Source organism: Protomyctophum parallelum (assembly GCF_964188405.1).
Source record: "Protomyctophum parallelum genome assembly, chromosome: 8".
In the NCBI taxonomy this organism is placed as follows: Eukaryota; Metazoa; Chordata; class Actinopteri; order Myctophiformes; family Myctophidae; genus Protomyctophum; species Protomyctophum parallelum.
In genome coordinates, this window is record NC_139703.1 from 16,320,243 (window position 1) to 16,340,242 (window position 20,000).

Sequence of the window (20,000 nt, forward strand, 5' to 3'; positions counted from 1 at the left end):
CACAGACGTTATGGAGTATTAAAAGCTGTCACGCCTGCTTTGGACTGGAGGAGAAAGCCATGTTTCGGCCTCGCAGCAATAAGGAAGTACATTAGAATGCTGCAGTTCTCACTATGGAATCGTGCATTTCCCGTCAGTGTGTTGTTTGGTTGGTTGGTCACCCCAGGCATGACCATATATGGATATATGTCCGATGTTGATCCTTCCCAATCCACCCTTCGTCTTGTATCACAATTACGTCACCTAATGAACATGAGTTAGACTTTAATATATTAGCGCCCCTCACTTCACACAGGTGTGATTTTTTGGTATTATTTAGTACTTGTACTACTTGAGTATTTCCAACTCCCAATACTTTTACTTTACTAGCCTAATAATTAGTGTACTTTTTTACTCAACTACATTTATTTGAGAACGTTAGTTACTAGTTACTTTTTAGATTTGTATGATTATTATTATTACAAAACATACATTAACCACTACAGCCCTATATACATTTCGGCCATTTGAAGAAAAAAAAGATCAACAAGCTCACAATGTGTTGCGATGTGACGCATTGAGGGAGCTTGTAGATTTAGATTATCTAAAGAGTATTATACTTTAAAGCGCAAATAACATGCTTTTTAAAACGGCTTTTAATATTTAATATCATATTGTCTATGTCCCTCAAAGTTATTTCTAATGCTTTGAGCCTCAATCACCACTCTGATATAACGAGGCCTTGTCATTTCTTTCTGAACATTGAAAGCAGTATTAGCTGCAGTACCACAATGTCCTGAGGTGGTGGGGGTGCTGATATGCAGATTGTTTAATATTTGAGTCATTATAATACTGATGCTAGATAAAACCAGGCTTGTTTCCATTCCATGCCAGCTTGGAAAATCAACAATGGTGGACATTGTAAACAAAGTGGAAATGCAAATTGGGAACTGAAGACTGAAGAAGAGGAGGAATTTTACAAAGTAGGGTGACAATGATGACATCACGATGAGGACAAAATCAGTTGAGCTGAGAGCAATTTCCATTAAAGCACCAGTATGATATGAAAGCTTGATTGTTCAAAATCGTTTATTTGTGGGGATAGAAAACACACATGGGAGCCCCAAAAACACAAAAGAAATGTGTAAAAGGACCTATAACATAAGATTCAACCTTTTCCATGTATAATCCCATTTAAAGCGTTATCCATTATCCACAGTAATTCACAAAACCTACAGTTGGTCTGATCCATCCATTCATTCATTCAAGTAATTAAACTCATTTTGTTAACATAAAGTATTATATAAAAAACATCACAATACATCAGAAGATCAGAAGATCAGGAAAAGGAAAACAAAAGATATACATGTGAATTGCATAGGTCAAAAATAGAATATAAGTTAAATTTCAAAACAATCTAAAAACAGTTACATATTGCTTATATTATATATTACATATGCTCACCAACGTTTTAAAACGACTCAGGGGTACCAATGTGGTCAATTTGCAGTCGTTTGCAGATCATTCCATGTATTAGGGCCACAGAAGCCAAAAGCAGATCTACTAAGTTCAGAGTTAACGTTCAACATCCCTCCCTTCTCCTCCTCCCCTCCATGTCGTCCTCTCCAGCAGTGGGACGGTAAGGACACGGCTCTCATGGTCACCAGGGTGGTCAACCATCGGCGTTTCTCTGCCACGGTCAGTGTGGGCGACACGTCGACACGCAGCAACAGTCGCTACCGCTGCGTCATCCGATCGGACGGGGGATCGGGGGTCTCCAACTACGCTGACCTCAACGTCAAAGGTACACTAGTACACACTATTTACTACTCTGTCTAAATACACTACACACTATTTACTACTGTCTAAATACACTACACACTATTTACTACTGTCTAAATACACTACACACTATGTACTACTCTGTCTAAAATATACTGAAATACTGGGTCTGTGCCGAGTCGACCTCAATGTCAAAGGTACACTAGTACACACTATTTGCTACTCTGTCTAAATACACTACACACTATTTGCTACACTACACACTATGTACTACTCTGTCTGAATACACTACACCAGGGGTCCTCAACTAGAAATGATGAAGGTCCACAATCTTTTTTTTAATAAGACCGAGGTCCGGTCCCATTTGCGGCGTCCTTCGGAGAGCGGGGCTCTATGCCCGTTTAGTATGGTCAAGCCAAGCTTATACAAATCAGATCCCCTTCCACCCAACCAATAATGGGGTGCAGAGTGCAGGCCCGGAGTGGAACTCCAAATCAGGCCGGGAGTTATACGCCCTGGCAGGCCACACTGCGCGCGCTTAGCGTGCGCCAGAATTTTGGAGGCCCTTGGGGGACATTTTGGGGGCCTTTGCAGCAATTTCACATGAGAAATGTACCATCTGATGTTATTTATATTATTAACTTACTTTTTTTTTTTTGGTGGTCCGCAAAGAGGTGGTCCACGGTCCGGTCGCGGACCGTGGTCCGCCAGTTGAGTACCCCTGCACTACACACTATTTACTACTGTCTAAATACACTACACACTATGTAGGCTACTACTCTGTCTGAATACACGTTGTTGTGTTTCCCCTCAAAACACTCCCATTTCAATCCGGTGAAAGGATCCGGTACAAACCGGAAATGGAAAATGCCGCTGGCTTATGCTTGCTATGGGGACACAGCAACTTAGAATGTAAATATCTCAGAATCAATTTTTAGACCAAAAACAAGCTTGGTTTGTATCTGATGTATCTAAACGATAGTATTTTGCTTATCAAAAGTGTGTTTTGGGTGGATTAAATGACAATCGCGGCACATGTTAATTAGCAGATTTTACTTCCTGACTCAGCGGTTTCCGGCTTTCAAGTTAAGAGTATCGCTCATTCACAGTTAATGTGTGGCAATTAGAGAATGTACACAATTAGAGCAGCATGGAATTGTGGATAAAATCGTATCCAACAACAACAAAATATTCTTTAGTTTTGGGTTTGATTGGCTAAATGTCATCAGGTGGTCCGTGGCTCAAATACTGAATAAATAATGGGCCTTGGTATGAAAAGGGTTGAAAACTACTGGCCTAGGGGGTGGTAGTCTCGCGTGGCCAGACTGTTGCCTCCTGCAATTTCAAATGCTTCCATCATACAGTCTGGAGCAACGGAAGCTCTGATCATGAGTAAAATACAGGCGCGGAGATGTAGTAGAAGCAGCAGATGCAGTTGCCTTGGGGCCCGCGGGGGAGAAGGGCCCGCCCGGCCGGCCGCTCCGATGCGTGGTAGTAAACTGTAAACTCTCTCTCTCTCTCTCTCTCTCTCTCTCTCTCTCTCTCTCTCTCTCTCTCTCTCTACCACACGCTGTTAAGACTAGATTTCCTGTGAATAATAAAATGTAGTTCATTGGGAGGTAAAGGAAGACGCTTGATTGTGAAGGTCCCTTCACATCGCAGGCAGGAAATAGAGTGTTTAAACTGGGATGCTTACTGGCGCACGTTACGAGTACAGGCGTATTTGCTCCGGTCTGTCTGGTGTGGCTGTTAACAGTTTTAGCACTGCAGACTCTGCAATCGCCTGGTAAAGTTGAGTTTTGATTCTTTGAACAGTCAAAACAAGACATAAAAATAAAAATATAGCTGCAAGCAGCGATAAGGCGGGACCAAGAAAGAAGACAATACGCAATAAGAACAATATGCACAAATAAGACTGACGAGCTGAGTTGTCAGTACCCGGATTTGAACCAATAACCTTGTGGTCCAAGGGCAAGAGCTCTACTGACTGAACTGAAGTACAGGTATGTGTCCTCATTTTGGGCATGTCATTATCCATTTCTACAGTGGTTTCGCTGTTCACGTTTTCACGTACAAACTTCTCTTCAACCGGGATTTCAGTTAATGGACCATATATTGTAGGACGTTTCAAGCATATTGCTCAAAAATCCAGGCAGAAAATCAGGTATAAGCATTTTTCAAACTGCTCAAAATGGCGGAAAATCTGAGGGCGGAGTTTACTTTTTTGTCCGTATAGGTCCAAAGTTCACGTGTAGAAGTTTTCGTGCATTTTGATCAAAGATCCTGGGAGGAGATACATTTGAAATGTTTTTCATATATATTATATATATACCGGTAGTTGTCTGGCTACACAAGAGGGTGGAACTGATTCCCCTACATTACTCCATTAGGGCTGCAAAAGATTTGACATTCCATTTGCAGTCAACGGTGACTTGATGCGTCTTTACACTTGATTTCATGATCTTATTAATTAACACACCAGTACACCAGAACTGTGGTTGTACTGGTCAGTAATATAAATGCCAGTACACCAAGACTGTGGTTGTACTGGTCAGCCAACAGTGCATGTGATTGTGAAGAAAATAGCATCTGTGCACAGTGCTCGTACGTGTGTGTGTGTAGCATTTGTGCACAGTGCTCGTACGTGTGTGTGTGTGTGTGTGTGCGTGTGCGCGCATGTGCGTGCATGTATGTGTGTGTGCGTGCGTCGGTGCGTGTGTGTCATTCTGTGTGTGCGTGCATGCGTGTGGCATTCGCAACAGGATCTAATTTCCCAGTGGTTGTAGAATTCACTCTTTCTTTACCCCCCCCCCCCCCCTCTCTCTCTGTTCTTTGTGTTGTGAATGTTTTGATTAAACTATTCTTTGTGCTCAGACGCTGGAAACAGCTGTGCGTGCGTGCGTGCATGTGTGGTCAGTCACACACCTGTGAGCAGCAAATTCCCCCAGGGCCTCTTACTGGTATAATGCACACACACGCGAACACGCACTGAGTGCACAAAGGACCCAACAAGAACAAGAATGAAACAAAGACAAAAATAGAAAACAAAGCAACAGAACGGAGAGAATACAGGAGAGGAGAGTGCAAATACAATCAATGTGGGGGTCCTTAGCACGGAAAAGTGTGAGAACGAAAGTTATGTATATGTAACTACGGTTCTATGATTCTATCTCACTAAAAGTTACGTATGTAACTACGGTTCTATGAATCACTGTAATCACAAAAAAAGCACCGAATGCGTCCCTTTGAGCATGCACAGTGTGAGTATTTCATATCAACAACGTCACAATTATATTGTGAACCTAATATGGTGTTTCGAATCGTATACATTGAGTTGAGTGAATCGTTACATACATTACGTATTAATAGACTCAATAGTAGACTCAAGAGTGAACAGCACTAATGAAGACCTGCACCGTATCACACATCCAGAATAGCAGATGTACAAATGAGAGCTTGTAGATCTGCTATTTTCAGGAAGGATCAAGGCTTCCTTGAATCAAGGCTTTTAGTGAGACCATAAATCACGCCTCAAACCTCCTTCTGGAGAACACGTGCACACAAACGCACGCACATGCACACGCACACACTATATAATCTGCAGTCAACTCACCTCATGGTAAAAGCTCTCTATATACCTGTGTGTGTGTGCGCGTGCATGTGAGTGTGCATGTGTGTTATTAACTGCTGGGTTCCATTGAACTGTAAAATAGACCTGAAAATGAACTGCAGAGAGAGAGAGAGAGAGAGAGAGAGAGAGTCTCGAAGTCTAGAAGTGAGATTGCTGAAGAATAAGGGGTGGGGAAAGCTATTTTTTTTTCTTCCTTCTTTTCTCTCCATCCCTCTGTTTTCTGCAATACTCTCTCTCTCTCTCTCTCTCTCTCTCTCTCTCTCTCTCTCTCTCTTTCTGCCTTGTAAGGTAGGTAATAGGCCTATCTTTTGGAGTAATGCCCCATTGTAGGAAGCAGTCTGATTGGTTGAGATGGCCGTCTGCCTGTGAGGCGAGCACACCTAATCAGAACATAAAGGATCAGCTGTGCTGATGAGACTGACACTCGCATGAAGATCAGAGTGGCGGCTAGGCTAGCAGGTTGCATGATGGGGCATGTGTGGTCGTATAAGTGGCTAATTATGGCTTTACGGAATTATTAATTTCAATTTGATTATCATAGTTACAATGAGATTGAGTTGACATGTTTTTTTTAAACATTGATTTTACAATATAAATTGGGGTCTCAGAGATAGAAATGCCATTAAGGGGGGGGGGGGGGGGGGTCCGTAGACTAACGTGCATGTGAAACTGGGGGGTCGTTGATTTTTTTTTTTTTGAGAATCACTGCTATAGCCGTACAAATCTTCTTTAATGGGGGTCCCTGGCATTATCTCTTCAAATGGGGGTCCGTGGGCTAATTAGTGTCAATTTGGGGGTCCTTGACATGAAAAGGTTTGGGAACCACTGACGTATGTGACACATATCCCCCGCCCGGCTTCCCTCCAGCTGTGTCCCGTTTAGATGATTGACTAATCTGCACCTCCTCTCCTCTCCTCTCCTCTCCTCTCCTCTCCTCTCCTCTCCTCTCCTCTCCTCTCCTCTCCTCATCAGTGTGTTATACTCTCCCAGCTGTCTCCAGACATGAGTAATCAAACCTTGATGATGAGAGTGGTGTGGAGAAGTTGATGATGATGAGAGAGAGAGAGAGAGAGAGAGAGTGTGTGTGTGTGTGTGACTGTGTGTGTGTGTGTGTGTGTGTGTGTGTGTGTGTGTGTGTGTGTGTGTGTGTGTGTGTGTGCACGTACGTGCATGCTGGGTACCAGCCTGTAAGTCGCTGGGTGGTCGATGTTTTCTCCTCTGTAAACGAGCAGAGCGACGGATGGGAGACAGAGGGAGGTAGAGAATGATGGAGGGATGAGAGACAGAGGGAGGTAGAGAATGATGGAGGGATGAGAGACAGAGGGAGGTAGAGAATGATGGAGGGATGAGAGACAGAGGGAGGTAGAGAATGATGGAGGGATGAGAGACAGAGGGAGGTAGCTAATGGAGGGAAAATGCACCGTGTCCCTGTCTGTACGTCTGTACTCCACGTAACTCGAGAAGCCCCACCGACTTCAAATTCGACACACGCGTTCCACACAGTGTTGTTTTTGGCAGCAAGTTTTGATTTTAGTTTTAGTCATCGTCTCTTGAATAGTTTTCATTTAGTTTTAGTCACGTGGATTGTTTTAGTATTATACGATCTAAGTTTTTATTCGACTTAAATCTCATGATATTTAGTTGACTAAAACTAGACTATTTTCAGCATGCAACTAATTGTAAAATGACTGGATATCTTGTCCACTAGTCCCTTCTTAACATTTTAGTCTAGTTTTTATTTGTTGACGAAATTGTCAGTATATTTATAGTCTTAGTTTTAGTCATCATAGCTTATAGTTTTCATTTAGTTTCCATTTAGTCTTCGTCAGTGAAAAAAGGTAGTCTACGAACATTTTTAGTCTTGGTTTTAGTCGACAAAAACAACACTGGTGGTTCCACATCGCCACAGGGAGTGCAGTGCCCGGTTTCGAGTCCGTCGGACCCACGGTTGTCCAGAACCAGCACAAAATAGCCTCTGCCCGGGCTCTGGACCTGATCACCCCTATTATATCTCCATATATGGACATCCAGAGAGAGAGAGAGAGAGAGAGAGGGGGGGAGGGAGAGAGAGAGAGGGGGGAGGAGAGAGAGAGAGCGAGAGAGAGAGAGGGGGGGGGGGAGGGAGGGGAGAGACAGCTAACATTAATGCATGATGTACGGCTCGTTAATGCGAGGTCAGGTGACAGCATGTACCTGCCGCCGGATTGGACGCTCAATTAACCCCAACTGAAACATCATCATAAATTACACTAGACTAAGTAATGAAGCACATTAAAGATAACGCCATTAAAGTGAAACTATGACTTTATACTCCTTGCAGGACTTAATGGTACTTAGCAGATGGGTACATTATGCTGCCGTGATAAAACCATAGACAGACTGTAGTAAAACATAAGGGAACGGTGACCAGGGGGTCTCCAAACTTAAACGCATTGACCGCCAATGACCGCCAAATTACATGATTTATTGTTACTTGCGCAAGCAGAGCGTGCAAGTACTGTGGTCGGCTGGTATATGTATGGTATATGTATGCCATGACTTCCAGAGAAGAATATATGCCCGTAAATCACACACGTGATCCAAACAAAATGCACTCTCAACACTAAAGGATTTATAAAATAGCATCTACTTCAGATGTATTTTCCCACTCTCTGTAACTCTGAGAGTGTACATTTATACACTCACACTCTCAGAGTTTACTGTTGTTAGGGCGTTCCACATTTTGGTGGCATAGGAGCGAAAATAATTTAGTCCCTTGTTTGTTCCTTGAAATTAAGTTGGTGAAAATCACTGCCAGAGCCGTACAAATCTTCTCGTCCTTGGCATATATTTTCTAGTGGGGGTCCGCAGGGCTAATTAGTGTCAATTTGGGGGGTCATAATAATAATATCTCAAACTTATATAGCTCTTTTCTGAGTACCCAAAGACGCTTTACATGGGGGGTCTTTACAGAGAACAACACAAATAAACTTTAATAGAAAAAATAAATAATCACTAGAAGCTAAAAAACATTCTACAACAGGTCGTTAAGAGGAAGCAATCTGATTGGTTGAAACGGTTTCTAGCCGTTGATCAAACCAGCACTGTTCACCACCTAATAAAAACAAAGAATTCAGCCGCTCTGTTTTCCCAGAGCGCTAGCAAACTCGGTGGCTAGGCTAGCTAGTTTCTTTGGACATTTGTGGTCGTAGTGACTACATCTGTCATTAAAAAAATATATTTTTTGTATATTTGTGTAATATTACACTCGAGGGTGTTGTTTAACGTGATTATTGCCACGACAGTGATGCGGTCAGGAACGAGACGAAGTCGAGTTCCGCAAGCATCACTGAAGTTAAACAACACCCTCTCGTGTAATATTGCTTAATTAAAAGACAGTGAAAAGGGTTAGCTAGGGAAGCCAATGTTGAAGAGGTGGGACATGAAAAGGTTTGAGAACCACCAGTGTCTTTGACGTCTATGACGAAAAATATTCGTCGACTACCTTTTTTCACTGACGAAAACTATATTAAAAACCTATTAAAGAGACTATGACTAAGACCAAAACAACACTAGTGGGAACCACTGGTTTACAAACCCCCCCCCCCCCCCCCCCCCCCTCTCTCTCTCTCTCTCTCTCTCTTTGAACTTTGATTTTACAATATACATTAGGTTCCCAGAGATAGAAATGTCATTAAATGGGGGGTCTGTAGCCTGAGAACCACTGGTTTACAAAAACCTCTCTCTCTCTCTCTCTCTCTCTCTCCCCCCCACAGCCCCTCCCACCCCCATAGCCCCCCCGGAGCTGCTGGCGGTGGGCGCCACCTACCTGTGGATCAAGCCCAACGCCAACAGCATCATCGGCGACGGGCCCATCATCCTGAAGGAGGTGGAGTACCGCACCACCTCGGGCAACTGGGCCGAGACGCACGTTGTGGACGCGCCCACCTACAAGCTGTGGCACCTGGACCCCGACGTGGGCTACGAGATCAAGGTGCTGCTGTCCCGGCCCGGGGAGGGAGGCACGGGGCCCCCCGGACCCCCACTCGTCACCAGGACCAAGTGTGCAGGTCAGTTGTTGTTTGTTGTGGTTTTTCGTCGACTAGTCTGCTAAAATCCTATGATATTTAGTAGACTAAAACTAAAATCAAAATTTGCTGCCAAAAACAACACTGGTGCAGGTCCGAACTCACCAACATTGCTAAGCTTGAATTATCCTCTTTCAATCTGAAAGTGTGATGATTATTTGCACATTCAAAACAGGGGCCGTTGAGTGATATTCAACCAGCGCTTCCAAACTCCAACACTCCAATCACATGCAAGGCATTTCTTGACAGGAAGTAGCTCATAACATTTTTGATTTTTTTTTTAAAGAGGATAATTCAAGCTTTCCCTACAGCTGCAATGTTGGTGATTTTCACGTTGTATAGCTACTTCTATGGGAAGGCTGCGGTCTGAATAAAGACAATACCAGCCCCTCTACAAGTTCCTCCACACACAACCCCCATCTCTGACCTCTTGGTTGCGCAAGGGCATTGCACTCTAGAGTAAATGCATCTACAAGCTCACACGGTGTTGCGCTGAGACTCGTTGTGAGCTTGTAGGTCTGCTATTTTCCACGTCCAACCAAGTGTAAAATCAGCCATTACGACATCAAGGCATGCGCCACCCAAATACATTTACAAAATCAACTGTATGTTTACAGTATAGTCGACTGAAATGCTATGATATTTAGTCGGCTAAAACTAGACAGATGACTAAAATATGACTAAAACTAAATTGACATTTGCTGTGAAAATCTCAGCAAGAGCGAGGTGAAAATTGCCTGCAAAATCGAGACCCTGTGTTGATGTGGGCACACCGTAGAGACCCTGTGTTGATGTTGGCACACCGTAGAGACCATGTGTTGCTGTGGGCACACCGTACCGTAGAGACCATGTGTTGATGTGGGCACACCGTACAGTAGAGACCCTGTGTTGATGTGGGCACACCGTAGAGACCATGTGTTGATGTGGGCACACCGTAGAGACCATGTGTTGATGTGGGCACACCGTAGAGACCATGTGTTGCTGTGGGCACACCGTAGAGACCATGTGTTGATGTGGGCACACCGTAGAGACCATGTGTTGCTGTGGGCACACCGTAGAGACCATGTGTTGCTGTGGGCACACCGTAGAGACCATGTGTTGCTGTGGGCACACCGTAGAGACCATGTGTTGCTGTGAGCACACCGTACCGTAGAGACCATGTGTTGCTGTGGGCACACCGTACTGTAGAGACCATGTGTTGCTGTGGGCACACCGTAGAGACCATGTGTTGATGTGGGCACACCGTAGAGACCCTGTGTTGATGTGGGCACACCGTAGAGACCCTGTGTTGATGTGGGCACACCGTAGAGACCATGTGTTGATGTGGGCACACCGTAGAGACCATGTGTTGATGTGGGCACACCGTAGAGACCCTGTGTTGATGTGGGCACACCGTAGAGACCCTGTGTTGATGTGGGCACACCGTAGAGACCCTGTGTTGATGTGGGCACACCGTAGAGACCCTGTGTTGATGTGGGCACACCGTAGAGACCCTGTGTTGCTGTGGGCACACCGTAGAGTAGAGACCATGTGTTGATGTGGGCACACCGTACAGTAGAGACCATGTGTTGATGTGGGCACACCGTAGAGACCATGTGTTGCTGTGGGCACACCGTAGAGTAGAGACCATGTGTTGATGTGGGCACACCGTAGAGACCATGTGTTGCTGTGGGCACACCGTAGAGACCATGTGTTGCTGTGGGCACACCATAGAAACCATGTGTTGCTGTGGGCACACCGTAGAGACCATGTGTTGCTGTGGGCACACCGTAGAGACCATGTGTTGCTGTGGGCACACCGTAGAAACCATGTGTTGCTGTGGGCACACCGTACTGTAGAGACCCTGTGTTGCTGTGGGCACACCGTACAGTAGAGACCATGTGTTGCTGTGGGCACACCGTACAGTAGAGACCATGTGTTGTTGTGGGCACACCGTAGAGACCATGTGTTGCTGTGGGCACACCGTAGAGACCATGTGTTGATGTGGGCACACCGTAGAGTAGAGACCATGTGTTAATGTGGGCACACCGTAGAGACCATGTGTTGCTGTGGGCACACCGTAGAGACCATGTGTTGCTGTGGGCACACCGTACTGTAGAGACCCTGTGTTGCTGTGGGCACACCGTAGAGTAGAGACCATGTGTTGCTGTGGGCACACCGTACAGTAGAGACCATGTGTTGCTGTGGGCACACCGTACAGTAGAGACCTTGATTAGCTCCACTCCAGGTCCATGGAAAATTGCCACTCGGCGAAAACATGGAGGCCCCTCCCCCCACTTATCGCAGGTTCCCCCGCTTATCACCCAAAACAAGTTATCCCCCGTAGATGAAAGTGAGTTCCCCCCACTATCTGCCCACATCACCCCCAGTCCGTCCTCAGGGCCGTCTGATGGCTCATCGCTGCCTCCCGCGCCCTCGCGGAATTCCAGACTGGGTGCCAGTGCCTCCGGTCCAAAAAATGACCGCCAGCGCCTGCTGAAAGCGGCTGTCCGGCGCAAGTCCGTGGGTCACACTCGGCCTGAACCACCTGCGAACGGTGCCACTACAACAGCCACCCAACCACCTCCACAACCCTCCATGGGTCACCGTCAGCCACCTGTCCCTCCAAGCGCCCCGTCAACTAGCTCGACAGCCACGATTGCCGATATGGTCCGCCCCGCCGAAGCCAATAATAAAGTTCATTTTAGTCGTCCATCTCCTCGCCAGCTTCCAATATCCCCGAAATTGTTGATTGTCTCTGATTCCATTTTAAAGCATGTCAGTCCTCCATATTCAATTACACATAGTTTCCCAGGCGCCACCATTCCAGTCCTTTTGGAAAAATTACCCACTCTCTTTAATTCACTTCCACAGTCCATCTCACGGGTCCTAGTCCACGTTGGGACAAATGACACGTCGCGGCGTGAATCCGAACTCGTAAAACTGGGTTACTTGCGCCTCATTGACTTTCTACAAGCTACTAATCTGCCTTTCTTCCTTTCCGGACCAATTCCTACTTTTCGCCACAGCCGCGGTGGCTACGAGCGCTTCAGCAGGATAGACAGCTTTAACACATGGCTTAAGCGCCTGTGTCACATTCACGATTTGAATTTCATTGATAATTTTAATTTGTTTTGGCAGCGCTCCTCCTTTTTTAGTCGTGACGGGCTCCATCCAAATAGATGGGGCTGCCAAGCACTAGCGGCCAACATAGATCATCACATTCTACATAACGTTGCGCCTCCGACAGATACCTCGTCCGCCAGTTATTGACATCCCCCTGGTCCTGCCCCCCACCCCCAGCATATTAGTTCCACTCAGTTTTGTTTTCCTAGCCCGTCTCCCACTGGGCACGGACCTTCTTCTAACATTTCTACTGTTATTTCAAATAGAATATCCAACACAAGGAGTGGTCTGCAGAGAGAATGCTGTCTGGTTACTGTACCTCACAGGCATCACAGCCCCCAAAAATGTGATAACAAGCTTAACCTTGCCTTGTTTAACATCAGGTCACTAACAAATAAGTCCTCCTCTGTAAATGATATAATCTGTAAAGAGAAGCTAGATATAATCTTTTTAACAGAGACATGGCTTGGCTCGGATGGAGCTGTTCTCCTAGCGCCAGCCTGTCCCGCAAACTACAGCTTCATTCACTCTGTTCGCGAGGCTAAGAAAGGAGGTGGACTGGCAATATTTTTTTCAGACACATTAAAATGCAAGGCTCTGACCCTTGGCAGCTTTACATCCTTTGAATACCAGGCCACTATATTACATGGTCAATCCTCTATGCCAATGATTAGCATTTATCGCCCGCCAAAATGCAGTAAAGCAATATTTCTAACAGAAATATCAGAACTTTTATCTGTCTGCTCCACTAACTATGACAGAACCACTGTCTACTATTTACTGTGTTTTAATATGACTGTCTCTGATCTAGAGAAAACATCACTGAATATACCATAACAAAGCGTTTTTTTAGCTCTTCTGCAGCCGACGAGTTCTCTCGTCATCTGCTTCAACTTGTCCAAAATGCAGCAGCTAGAGTTTTAACTAGAACTAAGATGAGAGAACATATTACTCCAGTTTTGGCATCACTGCACTGGCTTCCTGTTGTTTTTAGGATTGATTTAAAATTATTTTACTTGTCTATAAAGCTCTCAATGGTCTCGCACCTTCCTACCTACATGACTGCCTGCCTAAATAATTATGTCCCAAACCGGCCCCTAAGGTCTTCCACTGCTGGCCTGCTCGCTTTGCCTAAAAAAATTGCAACAAAAAAATACGGGGAAGCAGCTTTTTGCTTCTACGGGCCGTCGGCATGGAACAAGCTCCCACTGTACCTTCGTCAGGCAGCCTCTGTAGACATTTTTAAAGCTCAGCTCAAGACCCACCTCTACAACATTGCTTTTAAGTGATCTTTTATTTTTTGTTATTCACGTCCTCACTGTATTGTATTACTGCTTGTTTTTTAATGTTGTTGCCTTATTTTATCTGTTCTTATCTTTGTACCACTGCCTTCTCCTGATTTGACACTGCGTTATTGTCCTATTGTTTTAACTGCATGCCTGTTTTAATGCTGTTTTGTTTTGCTTTTGTTTTTATTATTTTTTCTGCTCTGTAAAGCACTTTGAGCTACATTTATGTATGAAAGGTGCTATATAAATAAAGTTTATTATTATTATTATTATTATTATTATTATTATTATGTGTTGCTGTGGGCACACCGTACAGTAGAGACCATGTGTTGCTGTGGGCACACCGTACAGTAGAGACCATGTGTTGCTGTGGGCACACCGTACAGTAGAGACCATGTGTTGCTGTGGGCACACCGTACAGTAGAGACCATGTGTTGCTGTGGGCACACCGTACAGTAGAGACCATGTGTTGCTGTGGGCACACCGTACAGTAGAGACCATGTGTTGCACACTGGAATCAAACCCGGCTGTCACAGATCAAGGTTCAGTCTCAAACGGTCTTTTTTATTTATTTTTATAAAATGTTCCATTTAGGTTTAAGTCACATTTTAGTCATCATTTTTAGTCATCCTAAATGTTGACCGAATGGCGTCGTAATGTCCTTACCTATATACAGTACGGCTTGTGTGGAGAAAATAGTCAAACCTGCAAGTCTCTGTGTTTTCCCGGACTAACAGGTCACGTGACAGCACATGCCTTAACTCATTTAACTCATTAAATGCCATTTAATCCACCCTGCAGCACCAGTGATTTTCCGTTCCTTTTAAGTAGTGGCAGAATATTTATGTCCACTATAGGATCGATCCTTGACCGCTGATAATTACACTTCCTCTCAGACTCAGACGACCTTTGTTCCTTGTTGTTATTCCTCATTGACGGTCCCACAATGAACGACCAAGGTTAATTAAATATGGTTAGGAAGCGAAGACCGTACGGTGGACTCCATGTTGCTCCCTGGAAGGAAAGAAACATTTGCAATTGAGACCAAGGAAGCTGAACGCGGAAGTGTTGGCTGCATATAGCAGCCCATTAGCACATGTTTCTTTCCTTCCAAAAAAAGAAAATACTAAGAATCTTTTTTGCAACTGAATGGCTGGCAAATGGAAATGTAGAGTTTACATACAGTAGTACACATAGTACATGCATAGTACATGCATAAACTTTCCTAAATGATTATATCTGGTTTCAGTATTCATTTATGATACATTTTCTCTATTATTGACATCACCGGGAAAACAAAGCTGATAAGAACCAAATGGACCCAACTAGTTGGATGTCTGTGTGCTATAGGCTGATAATGTGAAGACTGACTGCTGAAAGCAGCTGTAGTAGATATTCAGTTGGGGAGTGCGTGTGTGTGTGTGTGCGTGCGTGCGTGAAAAAATGAGTTGGTTGCCTTGCCTGATGCTGTGTTGAGCTGTCACAACCAATCGTGGATGGGCTTGAAGTTCTCCTACCGGTGGATTACACAGCTGTGTGTGTGTGTGTGTGTGTGTGATGCAATTGGAGCAGGCAGGTATGACAGGTGTTGTAACCCCTGCTGGCTAGTGTGTGTGTGTGTGTGTGTGTGTGTGTGTGTGTGTGTGTGTGTGTGTGTGTGTGTGTGTGTGTGTGTGTGTGTGTGTGTGTGTGTGTGTGTGTGTGTGTGTGTGTGTGTGTGTGTGTGTGTGTGTGTGTGTGTGTGTGTGTGTGTGTGTGTGTGTGTGTGCGCGGTTGTTGTTGTTGTTGATGACAATGGATAGCAACACAGCTTTATCTCATCTTCTCTCTATCACTCTGTCTATTCTATCACTTTCTCTTCATCTGTTCATCCATCTCTCTCTCTCTCTCTCTCTCTCTCTCTCTCTCTCTCTCTCTCTCCGTCTCTCTCTCTCTCTCTCTCCGTCTCTCTCTCTCTCTCTCTCTCTCTCTCTCTCTCTCTCTCTCTCTCCGTCTCTCTCTCTCTCTCTCTCTCTCTCTCTCTCTGTGTCCTTGTACATGCTTTTTATCTCCTCTTTCATTGTAAAGCATAACTAAATCACTAACACACACGCACGCACACACGCACACACGCACACACACGCACGCACACACACAGGGCCCTCATTCATCAGCGTATACAGTAAGCGTAGATCGGAGAGTGGCGATCATCTGGCGACATGTGATTTATCAAACCGGTTTTATCCTGCACCAATCACAGCACAGGGCGGTGACACTTATTTCTCTGCTGCTTCATTCAATATGATCACTTCCTCCCCATAGTCAAGGTTTATAAAAATAAGGTAAGGACGTTTCTTTTCGCTATAATGTGATCCCTGCCGGCGGATTCGTCGCACTTCATGGTGTCGAGCTCGAGTTTCGGTGGTGTGACGCATTGTGAGCTTGTAGATCTGCTATTTTCGGGGTGCAACCCAGCACTATAGCTGGTGGAGATGTTCAATGCAAAATGCTGTGTTCAAGTTATGGAGACTATAAGGGAAAAAGGCAATTCTCCTGAATGCTACCTTCCAACATGGCAAGGAAAGGAGTGGCATTTGTATTTCTTTCACCGTAGTAAATGCTGCCTTTTTGGTCTGGAGAGGGCAGTTGTTTTACAGACGGGCAAAAGGGCAGGGGCTGAAGCCCCCTTTGATGTATATGTGTGGTTGTGTGCTCGTCCCTGCATGGGAGTCTGTGACAGCTATCTGGCTGAACAGCTTATGAACAAACACTATTCCTGAACCATTGAGACCTTTATAAAATACTCGGCCTCAGGTAGCAAATGATTCGAATGAAAATCAACCCATCACCAGCAAGTTAGAATTTGTCACTTAGTCTCGCATGGCCAGACTGTTGCCTCTCGCAATTTACAAATGCTTCCGTCATACAGTCTGGAGCGACGGAAGCTCTGATCACGAGTAAAATATAAATGCTTCCGTCATACAGTCTGGAGCGACAGAAGCTCTGATCACGAGTAAAATATAAATGCTTCCGTCATACAGTCTGGAGCGACGGAAGCTCTGATCACGAGTAAAATATAAATGCTTCCGTCATACAGTCTGGAGCAACGGAAGCTCTGATCACGAGTAAAATATAAATGCTTCCGTCATACAGTCTGGAGCGACGGAAGCTCTGATCATGAGTAAAATATAAATGCTTCCGTCATACAGTCTGGAGCAACGTACGCTCTGATCACGAGTAAAATATAAATGCTTCCGTCATACAGTCTGGCGCAACGGAAGCTCTGATCATGAGTAAAATCGTACATTTTGTCTTTAAAGGTATATTCAGTGATTTCACTCAAAAACCCTTAGGTTTCGTTTTTGGCTGTGGGACCCAGCCTTTCGTCCAATCAGGATAGAGAGTCAAAAACGAAACCTAAGGTTTTTTGACCCCCAGGGGTTAACTGGGGACAGGGAGGAACTCCTTATATGGCCAGCACACTCTATAGTAGGGAGGATTATCACAACAAAACAAAAAAATAAGTGATATTTGAATTAAGTGAAATCACTGAATATACCTTTAATTGTTATTATTTCAGAACATTTTCAAAAAACATTCCCAAAAAGAGCATAATTTTTAATGGATTTAAAAACAAGTAATTAACGTTTTTTCAGTTATTTCATGAAGATGTAAGAAAGCTAAATCGAGGAAATGTCATCAATTTAAGTAGCAGTGAAAATAGCCGATCTGCAACCCCCCAGGGTGCTTACTTATTTAATATTGTATTTGCTGATGGTATGTACCCTCACAAAAAACATGCAGTAATCCTGGTCTCTAAACTGCCTCCCCCTGGCCAGCCCGGGGCGCCTCATGGAGGGGAAAGGAACTGGTTAGAATAACATGTTCCTTCCACACGCTACGTCCAACTAGGGAAACTCCCCCCTGTCAGGTGAAAAGAAGCAGCTTGGACATAGAATATAGCATGAGGTCAGTCCGCTGCCCCCCCCCCCCCCCCCCCCCCCCTCCAGGTTGGCAGAGGAAGTGTAGCGCCCAGGATTACATTCGATAATTGACCCTGGGTGAAAGAAATGGGTTGCAAAATTGTGGGATACAAAAGAAAAAAAAAAATATATATATAGGTGTATTACCTCACGTATACTAAGGATTTGTACTCCGTGCAGGACAGGCTTCAGACCAAGCCTGTCCCCATGCACCCTGGGCAAGACCTAAGCTGAAAAGACTATCAGCGGAAGTTGCGGGATTTTAGCGGAAGTGAAATCGTTGATGCTTTACAAATCAGTTTACATTCTCCGCGAATGAAACAAGTGTTGTGATTGGTCTGGAAAATATCGTATCCGTGGGAAATACATTTGACGGCTGTTCCGGAGGATACAACCGCCGATAGCTTCTCTGCCTTAGGTTGTGACCAGGCTTTTCTTTTCGCAGATAAGTAAACCTGGGACCGAGGCTAGTCCCCATGTGATTTGGCTAAGTTAGGAACCCGTTGCGACGGCATCATGCCCTCTATGCTGACGTCAACCCCAGGCAGGGTTTGAACCCACAACCTTCCGCATGTGAGGCGAATGCTCAATGCTCTAACCACTACACTATACACTACGTAAATCACTTCACTGCATTCCCTTCATTCCCTTGGTCTTTGGTCTGATGCACGCACGCACGCACACACACATGCGCGCACACACACACTTAATGCAGCAGTTGTGAATGTGAAGAATGATAATGTGAGTGTTGGCTGATGTTCCTCTATAAAACGATCGATACAATTATTTACCTGCTACATATAAATCTCTCTCTCTCCCCTCCCTCTCCGTTTCCCCCCTCTCTGTCTCTCTCTCTCTCTCTCTCGCTCTCTCCCTTGCTGATGGAGGTATTGAATGCGTTTAGTTTCGTAAACACATCAACAAATCATATTTTTGTTTTCCACTTCAATAAGTCACTGCCTTCTCTGCCTCCTTATCTCCTTATCTCCTCATCCTCTCATCTCCTCCCCGCTGGCAAGGTTTTCTTTTTCCTTTTTTCCTCACAAACTAAATTCTGACTTCACATCAACACTCTTCTGTCTGTCTGTCTGTCTGTCTGTCTGTCTGTCTGTCTGTCTGTCTGTCTGTCTGTCTGTCTGTCTGTCTGTGTGAGTGTGTGTTAGATAGGGACACAGTCAGTGGTGGAAAGTAACTAAGTACTCTACTTAAGTACAATTGTGAGGTATTTGTGAGGTATTACTTTTCCAATTTCCAATACTTTTACTTCTACTCCACTACCTCTTTGATCTAAATATTGCACTTTTACTCCACTACATTTATTCGAAAACTAGAGTTAAGTTACTATTATTATTATTAAAAACCTTGCCACTTCAGCCCTACATTTCGGTCATTTGAAAATAGCCGATCTATAAGCTCACAATGTGCTGTGATGTGACACATTGTGACAGACAGACAGACAGACAGACAGACAGACAGACAGAGTTGATAACTTGATTATCTATTCATGAGGTGACATCATCATCATCATCATGCTCACTCGCGAGCATGGAATCCTCTTTGCGTTTGAGTAAATGTTCACGCCCCCTTAGACCATGCCCCTTAGACCACGCCCCTCCTCCTACTACTACTAATAATAATAACATTTGTATATCACCTTTCTAGGCATGAGCCACAAAGTGCTGCACAGGAATAATAACCAGAAAATTCACAATAGAAAATAAAATAAAATAAATAAGGAAAGTAACATGATCTATCATAATAAACGTAATAAATGTAGTGATTAGCCTATTATATTCCCATTTATATGATCCGAGTGTACATCAATTAATAATTGACATCCACGCGTTCATATACCGGTGATATACCTATAATCACACTATGAATTTACCGTGATTCACATTTCATATGAGTTCATTTTGCTACTGCAGTGTCGTTGTATGATATTCATTCAATATTTATACAGTACAATAAACACCCAAAGAGCTGTTATTTCCAATCAGAGTTTTTTTATTCTATCGTTACTGTTGACAAATGTTCCGCGCAGCCGCGCTGAACTAAGTAATCAAGATAGAAGTTCTGTTATGAAAATAAAATGATAAAACAATATTGAGCCTTATTGACAGGTGGTAGGAAGATAGAGAGAGAGAGAGAGAGAGAGAGAGAGAGAGAGAGGATCACAGGGTTT

The 20,000-nt window shown here is 44.4% G+C and overlaps 1 protein-coding gene across 1 annotated transcript in view; it reads left to right on the forward strand.

Annotated features, from left to right (window-relative positions):
• ptprt (protein tyrosine phosphatase receptor type T) overlaps window positions 1-20,000 on the forward strand; it is a gene marked incomplete at its 3' end in the record, with an annotated part of 182,030 nt that overhangs the window by 61,605 nt on the left and 100,425 nt on the right. Inside the window, 2 exon segments of the mRNA XM_083771503.1 lie at window positions 1,609-1,783; window positions 9,148-9,441. Of these exon segments, the coding sequence (XP_083627629.1) occupies window positions 1,609-1,783; window positions 9,148-9,441 (469 nt within the window).